Raw genomic sequence first — 11,924 nt, forward strand, 5'->3', positions numbered from 1 at the left:
CTACAAGGCCAGCAATGTAGCATCTTCTCTCCTCTTTGATCTCTGCTTCCATCCTTACACCTTTCACTGAATCTAACTCTACTCTCCCCCTTCTATAGGGACTCTCTGTTTACCTTGGGCCCGCCCAGATAGTCCAGGATAATCCTCCTCTAAAGATCCTGAACTTAATCACACCTGCAAAATTCCCCTTTGCCATATAAGGTAGCATATTCACAGATTCTGGGGATAGGGGTGTGGACATCTTTGAGAACTGGGGGGACATTTTCAACCTACCTCATCTTGCATGAGATATTTCCCTTTAATCTTCACAACACCACTATGGTATGCTTATTCACAGATGGAGAAACTGAGGCTTAGAAAGGTTAAATAACAGGCTGGACTTGACACAGCTTGGAAGGGGCAGAGCCAAGTATGGAAAACCTAGTAAGGTGAGTAAGGATCCTTGCCTTGCCCTTCTACGCATCTGTCCCTTTTCTCATCTCTTTCCCTTCTGCTCCTATCCCAAGGGAGCAAGAACACTCCCTTCCATGTTAAGTCTCCTTGCACCACCAAATGTGCACTCAGTTGGAGCAGCTGTGAGGTGTGCGATGGCAGAAGGTGGAGCTTAGAAATCTGGAGATGTGAGCCCCAATACTGACATTCAACAGCAGTACTATGATCTTGGGCAAGAGAGGTAATCTCTCTTTAGCTTCACTGGTGATTGAAGGTTGTTGTAAAGATTCCAGTTTGGAGGTAGTTTAGGCACATAGCCTACCACAGCAATGTTAGTTTCCCTCCTCTCTTTGTACTTCTCAGGCCCTCACAAGTCAGCTGCCCTTCCTTTGTCATGTCCTACTTACTCTAGACAGACCTGTGGTCCACAATGTCCCAAGGCATGGTTTTATGATTTCCTCCTGTTACTATCATGCCTGGCAATATTCTTGCTATTAAAAACACTGCGTTTCTTGACTAATAACCTCCGTGGCCTGTCTTACATAAATGTGATTTCTGTTAAGCTTTTGGGAACACTGAGAGTAGCTCACGACCTAAAGCCTGTTCCTGATTACTCCTTTGAGGAAATCTGTTGAGAGCCACAGCCCTAGGTTGTACACTGCTTAAGGATAGGCTCTGATCTTCCTGGGTGCTATGCAGAGCTGCCTCGTCCTTGTTGTGGGTTGGAGCAAAGGTTCACTAAGATGAATGGAGTGACAGGGAAATGGCACCCCCTCCTCAGTCAGCTGGTTGGTGGACAGAAGGTAATGCAGCAACAAGCATACACTACCCCAAGTTCATTTATGGTGAGGCTTCACCGACAGGAGGTCTTGGTAAGCTCTGGGTATAAAGAAAACTTGAGTTAGAAAGTAACCCCTGGGAAGAAAATTAGTTTGCTGGATTGCATTCCCATAAAATGCCATCAGAAAGGAGAAGCTTTTGGAAACAATATGGGTGATTTTGCAATCCTCTAGTCACACAGATTCCCAAACAGCAAACACAAAACATACAAACAAGAAACAACTGAACTCAGAGGAACCTGCTCTAACTCAGGGTTGCCGGTATGTGCTGTTGGATTTGCAGAGAGCCTCACAAGAAGCCTGGCATACAGGGCAAGAGGGATTAGCCTTTTCTGCTTGTTCAGAGGATAAATCACAGGACACAGGTGTTAGGTTAAACTCATCAAGGTCAAGAGCTTGTAAATGACAGGGGCTGGGCCAGAACTCATGTTCCCATGTCTCAGTTCAACGCTCGTATTGAGTTCCTCAGTACCAGGCATCCCCTTTCTACACGTGTACAGAGGACTGGGCCTTGTTGGGTGATTCAGCTGGCAATTCTGCTTTCTAAACGGGACACACTTTCCCAGCCCAGAACTTATTCACTGGGTGTAGACATATCCTATTCCAGCAACTCTACCAAGGGCTAGGAGACATCAAGGGGAGAGACAGGGTCCCTTCCCTCATTGGGATTACAATCTGAAATCCTGTCAAACATTTCATCTCTTCCAGCCAAGCAGGTAGAAAGCATTCACTTGCTTTTAAAAACATGCGCAAAATCTTCCATTTCATGTATTCCTTCAAAGTGCATTTATTTATTAAATGCCACTCTCACACACTGCTTGAAACACCTTGAGAGAGGCAGCGGCTGTGCTTTCTGTGTGATGCGTGCTTTTTATTTATTATCTCATTTAATTCTCACCACCCTATGAGACCACTAGTACTTTAATTAACTCCACTCTATAGATGAGGAAATGGAGGCTCAGAGAGGTGAAGTGACTTGTGCAAAATAGTATCTTTGGAATGACGTAAGAAAGATATGGAGTGCTTGCTATAGAAAGCAAAAAATGGGGAACAAAAATGGGCTCATTACACTTTTGTGCCGACCAAGAAGAGCTTCAGGGAGGAAGAGGCCTCTGAGCAAGCAGTTGGAATTTAGGTAATTGGAGATGAGAGGAAAGGCATTTCACGCAGAGGAAACAGTGAGCCAAGACCTGGAGTGGATAAAGTTCATAGTATGCTATGAATTATATTCGGATTACAGAATGAAAGAAAGAAGCAAAATAAATCCGGTATTCAGGTAGACTGGAGCCAAGAAACCTTGGAGCCAACCTGCACTCTACCACCCACTCCTTATTCACCACTTCCATCCAATCAGTCTCTAAAGCCTGTCAGTGATCACCCTTAAAATGTCTTTCTGCCTCTCCATCCCCATGGCAACCACCTTAAGGCTCACTTTCATTCCCTCTTGCTTCTTATTCTAATTGCTTCCTAAATGACCTGCCAGACAATAGTCTGCTCCTCAGTGAGGCTGTACAAATGCCAAGTCTGATCCAGTCAGTGCCCTGCTTAATAATCTCGTGAATATATAACATTTTAAAGGCTCTGCACCTCTTGCACACTGTTCGTTTTTGCAGTCCCATCTCCTCTCATCACCCAGCACACAGGCCACAGCCCTATGCGGGCCCTGGAATTAATCAGTATACACAGAGCCACCTTCTGAGAACAAGGTGAGTGAATTAATATGCTGTGTAAGCCAAGACAGGAAAGGAGAGCTGGGACCAGCTAATTCCTTCTAAGAATACACTCCTGTCCCTCCCCCATGGTCTCAAACACACTCCCAGTCTGGGAATAGAGTAGACACCCACTCTTTCCCAAGACCCGCCAGCCAATCTTGTACTAGACTGAAAAATGCAGGAACCCTATACTATTTATTTCTTCTTTACGTACCCCTGTCCTTGCCAATCCCAAGCCGTCATTTCTCCCCTAGTCCCACCCCTGCTTAGGCCTGTCCGTTCTTCTATCTGACAGCGGAAGTCTGTCTGTAGGAACCGCCCACTTCCTTTTGGAGTTTGGGGATTGCGTGGCAGGTGAGGCGGAGTCAATTCAGCCCTGCATTCTTGTGCTTTGCTGCTGGGGCGAGTGCTGGGGGCGGCTGCTAGTGCATGTCGGCTTACGTGGGTGTTAGCTTTGTAGCTGAAAACGTCTCGCTTGTTACAAAGACTGTATTGACGTTGGTGGCTTCAGCGGCGGCCACTTTTTAAAGTAGAGATAGCTTTTTCTGCAGAGGTTACAGTCATCTTTCCCTAGGATTGCTATAGGCTCCGTGCCCCTAGCAGAAGATATGCCACGGGGACGAAAGAGTCGGCGTCGCCGTAACGCAAGGGCCGCAGAAGAGAACCGCAACAATCGTAAGATACAGGCCTCAGAAACCTCCGAGACCCCGATGGCCGCCTCTTTGGTCCCGAGCACCCCCGAGGACGACCTGAGCGGCCCACAGGAAGACCCAAGCACTCCAGAGGAGGCCTCCACCACTCCCGAGGAAGCCTCGAGCACTGCTCTAGCGCAGAAGCCCTCGGTAGCCAGGAGCAATTTTCAAGGCACCAAGAAAAGTCTCCTGATGTCTATATTAGCCCTCATCTTCATCATGGGCAACAGCGCCAAGGAGGCCCTGGTCTGGAAAGTGCTGGGAAAGTTGGGGATGCAGCCTGGCCGGCAGCACAGCATCTTTGGAGATCCAAAGAAGGTTGTTACTGAAGAGTTTGTGCGCAGAGGGTACCTGATTTATAAGCCGGTGCCCCGTAGCAGTCCTGTGGAGTACGAGTTCTTCTGGGGACCTCGAGCACACGTGGAATCAAGCAAGCTGAAAGTCATGCATTTTGTGGCAAGGGTGCGTAACCGATGCTCCAAGGACTGGCCATGTAATTACGATTGGGATTCTGATGATGATGCAGAAGTTGAGGCTATCCTCAATTCAGGTGCTAGGGGTTATTCTGCCCCTTAGGGAAATATGTAGCACACACTTGAGGGGGATTGGAAAGAGCTTCAAAGGTACCCCAAGGAGTAGATCATCTGGGTCCTTAGTTGAATGTAATGGGGAGTGGGGCACTATATTTGGTATTTGTGATCAGTGCTAATTGTTTGAGAAACAGAACGTTTACTTTGAATATTGTAAATTTTATTCATTTTAATACACTGTTGATTAAGGTCATAATATGTTTTAAAATACCGTTGAAGAAGATATATTTTTTTCCGTCATTGATATTTAGTATAACAGTTTTGCTAATGTTATAAAATGAAGTCTTTGCATCATATTCTGTGATCTGATACATATTTTATATCATTAAAATAGGCTGTTCTTAAAAGTTTGAAATAACCAGTAAAATGTGAGAGAAGGATGGGACAATTCTTTTATGTCTTGCCATTCTGAAAACCTTTGTGTCTGCTGTTGTGTAAAGAAAATTTACAACTACCTTGATTTTGCTTAGTTACTGCAGAATATAGAAAAAAATAAAAGCTTAATGATGAGGACATCTTGTCCATTTATTGACCACCACTTATGTGTGAGGCACCAATCTAGGTTCTGGGGATACTCCTCAGACACAGCGCTCAGCTCTAAAGAATGTTCTAGATTATGTGAGAGAGACAAATATGTAAACTGGCAGTGTGGTAAATGCTGTAATAGGGAGTGAGCATGGGGTGCCATGAAAATGTAGAAAAGCTTATGTGACCTGTCTTGGAGGGTGGGACAGGAAAGGGGCATCATAGGGTGCTATGAAAATCCAAGAGATGCTTAAATAAGGTTGGGGGGATTTGAAAGGGACATCAGAGCATACTATGAACATAGTATGTATTAGGTATTTTTTGGAAACGTGACCCAGCTTGGAGGATGGGGCATTGGCAAAGGGAAGGGAGCATCACAGGGTGCTGTGGAAATAGAAAATGCACTTAAATCAGCTTGAGAGGAGGACAGGGGAGAGGGTCGGTTGCAGGCAAAAGGACATTGTAGGGTACTACAGAAATTAAAAAGACGGGACTGTCAGAAAATTCTTGGTTAGTGACAACGTGAGGTCTGAAAGTAATATTGGAGATGGGGAAGGGAGTAACTTGAGGCACTAAAGGCAGCATGGACATTAGGGAAGAAACAAATTCTTTACTGAAGTATTAGGGTCATGTCAAGCGGAAAGTGGAGAAAAAGGAATGAGGTGGGGAAGAGGGGAACAGGGGCTAGAGTCTCAAAGGGCGGTAGTTACGACTAATTTTAATGAGAACAAAAATGGTTAATAATAACGATAATAATGAAAACAAAAATGCTCCATAAAAGCAGAGCCTCCTGGATGAACCAGAGAGAGGAGTCGACCTGTGGTATCTCTGAAAGGTAAACCGGCACCTCTCTCAGGAACGGTCTTGTTAGGGTGCACAAATTGCTTTAAAGTGTGTGTGTATCGGGGTGGGGGGTGGGAGGCAGGTAGGGCAGAATTAGCACTTTGACTCTCTCCTTCAGCCAGTGTATTTAAGTCCAGAGGGCTACCTGGCATGGTGGCCCATGGTGTATGAAGTCTTGTGGTATCAGGTTTCTTCCCACCTCCAGGAACTTTTACACTTTCTTTCCTCATTGTACCAAGGAGCTCAATGCTCTTCCCATCCATTCTATCACCAGGGGCTTCTGAATCCTCTACCTTGCCCTGTGGCACATCTGGAGAGGTGGGAGTCATCCCTCATATTCAAATCGGCTACAGGCAGAGAACACGCATTAGAAGGTTGGCCACCCCCAAAGCCGACCACACTTATCCCGAGAGCTAAACACTGTAAGAACTAAGTCCCCTAATAGGGATCACCAAGGGAGGGTGCCTCATCTAGCCTCCTGGGTCTCAGAGGGAGCAGCTGTCACACACAAAAGAGTGGCCAGGGCACCTTCTTCTTTCTTTGCCCCCAGGCAGTCTTACCCTGCTTCCACCTGGGTGCCAGGCAAAGTCACTGGGGCCAGGGTAAGCTAGCAAATGACTTTCTGGCAAAGGCCCAGGGACCCATAGACATCAGCCTGCAGCCAAAGGAGGCTTCAAACAAAAGTAGGAAACATGACCCCTCAGCAGCTCCAAATTCATTGAGCAAACAAGAAAATAGTGGGACCTTCTATGATTCAGGCAGTGTGACAGACACTGGGGCTGCGGAAGATCAGAAGGCATGTTTCTGGCCCTGGAGGAGCCATATTTGTCCATACCCGCTCCAGAGGTAGACAAGGTATGAATCTGAGGTTCAGATTACTGCGTGACTTTCTGGTCTAGAGCCACCGGGGTGGCAAGTGACAGATCCTAGACAAGACCCCATGTCCATTCCCAGCAAATCCAGAGTGCTTCCCTATAGGCCACCCGGCTGTCCTTCTCTGCCTGCCAATGTACTCACAAGGTCTCTATCTTCAAAAGAAACATGTGAAGTCAGTGGGACAGTTCTCAGTAACCCCAACTGCAGCCTCAAATCCTTTTGGGAACAAGGCTGACTTTAACCTCTCCCCCTTTTAACAGGAAGGGGCTCATAGAAGTCAGTCACCTCCAGGTTAGTCAACTAGTAAGTGGGAGAACCTGCAGAGCAAAGATTTGTTGAACATCTCTGTACTGGGAGCTTGCCACACATTATTTCTGTCAGGTCAGTAAGATTACCACCACCACCACCACCACCCCCCCCCCCCACCGTTTTGCAGGAAGTGCCAGCTAGCTCAGGGAAAGAAATAATGTCCTTCCAAACCCTGTCTGAATCCAGGTTTTCTTTGGCTCTGGTGGGGAATAATCATCCAGTTGCCTAAAAAGGCTATTTGCAAGTATGGGCCAAGAAGCTGAATTCAGTCAGGGAATTAGCAGTGCCCAGGATAAAGGGAGGGAAGAGTGGGAGTATACCGCAAGCTGCACTGTAAAACAGATGACTGCTGGAATCCTGAAGGCCTCAGGCAGGAGGCTCCCCAGGGATGTGCCAAGGACTGGGTGACTTTCCCCAGCCCAACAAGGGAGCAACCAATGGCCCAGGCTCATTCCCCCCTTGGCCTGGAAGTTCAGTGTGTCTCCCACCCCTCCCCACCCCAACGCACTACCTTGGTACTGCAAAGAGTTAATCTTCATTTGCTCAGGTGAACACTGAACAAGGTCGGGATTTCCGGTGGCTGTGAAATGAATGACAGGGCTGAGGGACAGGCAGGAAAAGGGGTTTCTAGAAGGTGATGGGCAAAAGATACTACTCATTGTTTCAGTTACATGAATTCTTTCAGCTTTGAGCAGTATCCAGATAGGACACAAGCTGAGAGCCTCTTGCTTTGTAAATCAGCAACCTAAGCTGGCCCCACCCCAGCAGAGTCTCCACAAAGTGAGTGGAAAAGCTGCACTTTTAGTTGCCAAGATGCCGCTGAAGTGGATTGAGTTCCTGGGTTCTAGAAAACTCCAGCTGTTTAGGGAACTCAGGGGTAGAGAGCCCAAAAGTCCTCAATGCATATCAAGAGGGGCAGCTGCCATTTCCTGAGTGCCTAAATTGTGCCAGGCACTTTGACTGCTGTTTTCATACATCGTCTCTAACTTTCGCAACAGTCTGGCAAGGTAGGCGCCACTAGGACAAGTTTACAGAGGAAGAAACTCAGGGTCAGATACCAGAAGCAAGTTGCTGGGGTTACCTGGTTGGTCAGTGACTGCCCTGGAAATGACCCAGGGTGGGCCAAGTCTAAAGCCCACACTGTTACATGAAAATGACGGGCAGACTGCATCATCACCAGGACACCTGGGGCTCCACCCAGCCTTGGGGAAGTCTTTTGTCTTCAAACTTCACCACAACCCAGGGTAAAAGTGAGAAGGAGCATGCTGGAGGGGGTGAGGAGGTGTGGGAAAGTAAGATTAAGAAGCCATTAAGCAGCTGTGGGCGTCTGTTTATTCTCATTTGTTGTGGCCCCAATTGCCAGGCATCCTTGAGGCGTTGCTATCTGTAGAATGACTATTTTCTTCCAAAACAAGGGTGTCTTCCCCATCACAACACGTTGCTCATAAACTTTGCCACCCTGAGCACTCCATCAATCCTCAAATCCTAGGTCCTGGCTGTCGCACAGTGGACCAACCAAACAGCAACATTTCTGGGCCTGCAACATTGCTCATTGATGATGTTTCCAACCCGGAAGGCAAAATGGCCCAGGAGGACTTCTTAACTTGAGCAGAATAGAGTTCCTGGGGTAGGACACAGGCAGCAAACAGTGGGTATCTGCCCATGCAAAAAGACAGGCTGAAGGGTGTCCTCCTTGGGCCCAGTGTTGTGGCCCTGGCCTCATCGGCCAGGTGCACAGCAGGCCACGGTCATGGTGAAAGACAGATGTGGATTCCGCCTGGGCTCACATTCACCCCCGTGAGATGGGAAGCAGTCAGGATCCCTCTGTCTCCTTCCTTTGGCAGAAGCATAGAATTCCAGCTTTCTGAAGGAAATGATTTTGAAGTCGTGGTGGCGGTGGAGAAAGGTGATTGGTATGAAGATGTACTGAGACTGGTTTACAGGCTACTCCAGGGCTTGCGGGCCATGAAACAGTTAAACCTCAAAGAGCTAATGGAATTTCTTTGAAAATCTGTGTGAGGACCCTTGCACAAAGGAGAGTCTCAGCTCAGCCAAAGCTATATAAGAAGAACAACTCTGGAGCAATCCAGGGCTTGGAGAACAGGTTTTGGGAGGAAAAGTGGACTCTGGGCTTGTACTGCTCACCACCCAACAGGCATAAAGCTCACACAGGGTGACTTGGAGGGGAAGGGAGAGCCCACCAACAGCTGCTGAAAATCAGGCCCACTTCTTGACTGGTCAACTTCTGCCTCAGTTCCTGTGACAAACGACACCCTTGCAAATGTTATCTCAAAATGGGCAACACATGAGAAGTGCCTGAAATCTCTCCTGTAACTCTGATCAAGGAGCCCCTTGATTCATTTTCGGCCCGTGAAGTCTCAAAAATAGCTGGGCCTACGTTATTTTGGATGCTGTGATTATCTAACAATTCATCCATTCACTCACTCTACACGTATTTACAAAGGTCTACTTGTGCCAGTCACCTGGGAAACATATATGAACAAATCACGAGCTCTCTTGTACAAAAACAGAAGATAGAAGGTAAACCTTTTAAATAGCAAATTATACTGGACCTAGAAGGTGATAAGTTCTCTGGTTGGTGGGGGAAGGGGCAGTGGTAAGCTGACCAGAACAGGGTAAGGCAGATGGGAAATGCCAAGAAAGAAAGGGAGTACTAAATTCAATACTAATGGGTGGGCAGGGTGGTCCTCACTGGCGAGGTGACAGTTGACCAAAGAAATGAAGAAGGTGAGGGGGTTTGCCTTGCTGATATATCAAGGAAGCATTGTTCAGGCAGAAGGACCAGTCAGTGCAAAGGCTCAAAGGCCTGGGAGCGTCTAGCACATCTGGAGAAGGATGGAGAGGCCAGTGTGGCTGGCGTGGAGTGAGCAAAAAGGACAAGAACTGGAGATAAGGTCAGAGAGCTGAACAGAATCCCACATTATGTAAGGCCTAGTAGGTCATTGTAAGGAACTAGGCTCTTGTTTGCCGTGAATGTGAGGGGTGTGGGAGGATGGAGGCAGTAAGGGATTGAGCAGAGGAGTGGCACAATCTGAATTACCTTCTGAAAGGATCACTTTGATTACTTACTATGTTGAGAATACAGAGAAAACAGGCAAGGGTGGGAGCAGGAAGACCAGGTAGGAAGCTATTGCTGTAAGTCAGGCTAGAGATGGTGATGGTGGTTTGGATCATCCTGGTAACAGCAGATATGATGAGAACTGCTGAGTTTCTGGATACACCTTGTGGCTGACCTAACAGAATTCCTGATGGTTTAGATATGGAGTGTCAGAGAGGAGTCGAGCCTGACTCCAGATTTTTTTGCCCAAGCGACTAGTAGAGTGGGATAGCTGCCAATGGATACAGGGAATACCCTAGTTGCAACAGGTTTTATAGGTGAGGGAGGGTATCAAGTATTCAGTTCAGGACATATTGAATTAAGATGTCTCTTTGACACTCATATGAGTTGAGTAGGCAGTTGTACAGAATTCAGTTGCACAGAAGTCAGGAATGTGTCTGATAGGTTGTGCCTAAGATGTAGAGATGGTATTAGAAGGCCATGAGACTATTTGAGATTGGCTAAGGAGTGAGTGTACGTAGAGAAGAGAAGAAGATCATGCACAGAGACCTGTGGCATAAAGGGATCAGGGAGAAGAGGAGGTGAGGAGGCACCAGTTGAGGAGACTGAGTGAGAAGTGGCCAGCAGCGCTATAGACTGAGAGTGTAGTGTCCTGGGAGCCATGTGAAGCAAAGTGTATCAAGGGAGAGCCAGTGGTCAACTATGCTCAAAGTGCTGATGCCAGGTGAAATAAGAGGAGGAGTGAGAACTGACCACTGGAATTAGCAATTCAGAGGTCCCTGGTGACCTTGATGAGGGCAGCTTCATTGGAGAAGTGGATGATAAAGCCTGCTTTGGACAGGCTTAAGAGAATGGAAGGTGGGGGAGTCAGTGAATACAGACAGGTCTTAAAAGGAGTTTTGCTGCAAAGCGGAGCAAAGAAATTGGGCAGCATCTGGTGGAGGAAGAGGGAGTCGTGAGAAGATTTACTTCAGATGGCAGAAATAACATTGTGCTGATGGGGAAGTACACAGCGGAGAGGAGTGAAATCAACAGCACAGGGAAGGCAGAGAGATTTGTTGGAGCAGTAACTGAGGAGGCAGGAGGTTACGTGGCCCTTGCATAAAGAGGAGGGCTAGAGCATGCACAAGGAGTTGCAAATCATATCGCTACTGGATGGGGTAGAGGTCAGCGTGGCTTTCTGGCCCCCCTGAACTCTTCTAGCTGAGCTCAGGCACTTGCCTTATTTGTTGAACCTCCCTGTGTGTTGAGCATCTATTATGTGCCAGGTGCACTTCAGAGCACCTTAGTAACTTTTAATACTCCAAACAACTCAGTGATGGAGGTTATATTGTGATCCCCATTTTACAAGTTAGAGATGTGCTACACGAGTTGGTCAGGTGGACTGGCCAAGGGCACTTAGCAAGCAATTGGAGGAGTAAATTTTTGAGCCCAAACAGTCTGATTCTCAAGACAGTCTGATAACCATAGGCTCAGACCTGCTGGCAAGTCTCAGTGTGGAATTACTCTTGCTGCCCCCTACACTGGTAACAAGTCTCCCCACTGAACCACCGCTGCTTCAAATGACCACACAATAGCCACAGTCTGTATGTCAGAGCATCAGCCTCAATTTCCTGTATGACGCTGCTACTTCAGCGGTGGAGCTCTGTTCTGAGTCTGAGGCTGAGTGGCAGAACCCCTGTGACCTTGACTTGCTTAAAACAGACCCCTACTCTGAAGGCTGGTCCAGCTCCAAGTGGAACAGACATCCCAGAACCACAGAACTGCCCTCTCCTTGACTCTTAGAAGATCCTTACTACCTGAAGGCTGTTGTCTGACCAAGCCAGGACAGTAACTCCCTGGGGACATTAACAACTCTGATCAAACTATAAAGCCACTGTGCCATTTGGGGCACTATACTTTAGACTCTTGGACAAGCACATGCACACATGCATGCACGCATGTGCGGGCTCACGGTCTCTTTGCTCTCTGTGGGGCTTCCTCCAGTCGGCTTCATTCTGGCGTCTTTCCACTCCCTACAAAACCTG

The 11,924-nt window shown here is 47.5% G+C and overlaps 1 protein-coding gene across 1 annotated transcript; it reads left to right on the top strand.

Moving 5' to 3' along the window:
• The first annotated feature begins 3,320 nt into the window (after positions 1-3,320).
• MAGEH1 (MAGE family member H1) lies at positions 3,321-4,778 on the top strand. Its single transcript, XM_036839133.1, has one exon. It carries the CDS (start codon positions 3,592-3,594, stop codon positions 4,249-4,251), a length of 660 nt encoding a protein of 219 aa, XP_036695028.1. The 5' UTR covers positions 3,321-3,591; the 3' UTR covers positions 4,252-4,778.
• Positions 4,779-11,924: the final 7,146 nt, after the last annotated feature.

The sequence above is a fragment of the Balaenoptera musculus genome, chromosome X (genome assembly GCF_009873245.2).
Source record: "Balaenoptera musculus isolate JJ_BM4_2016_0621 chromosome X, mBalMus1.pri.v3, whole genome shotgun sequence".
Lineage (NCBI taxonomy): Eukaryota > Metazoa > Chordata > Mammalia > Artiodactyla > Balaenopteridae > Balaenoptera > Balaenoptera musculus.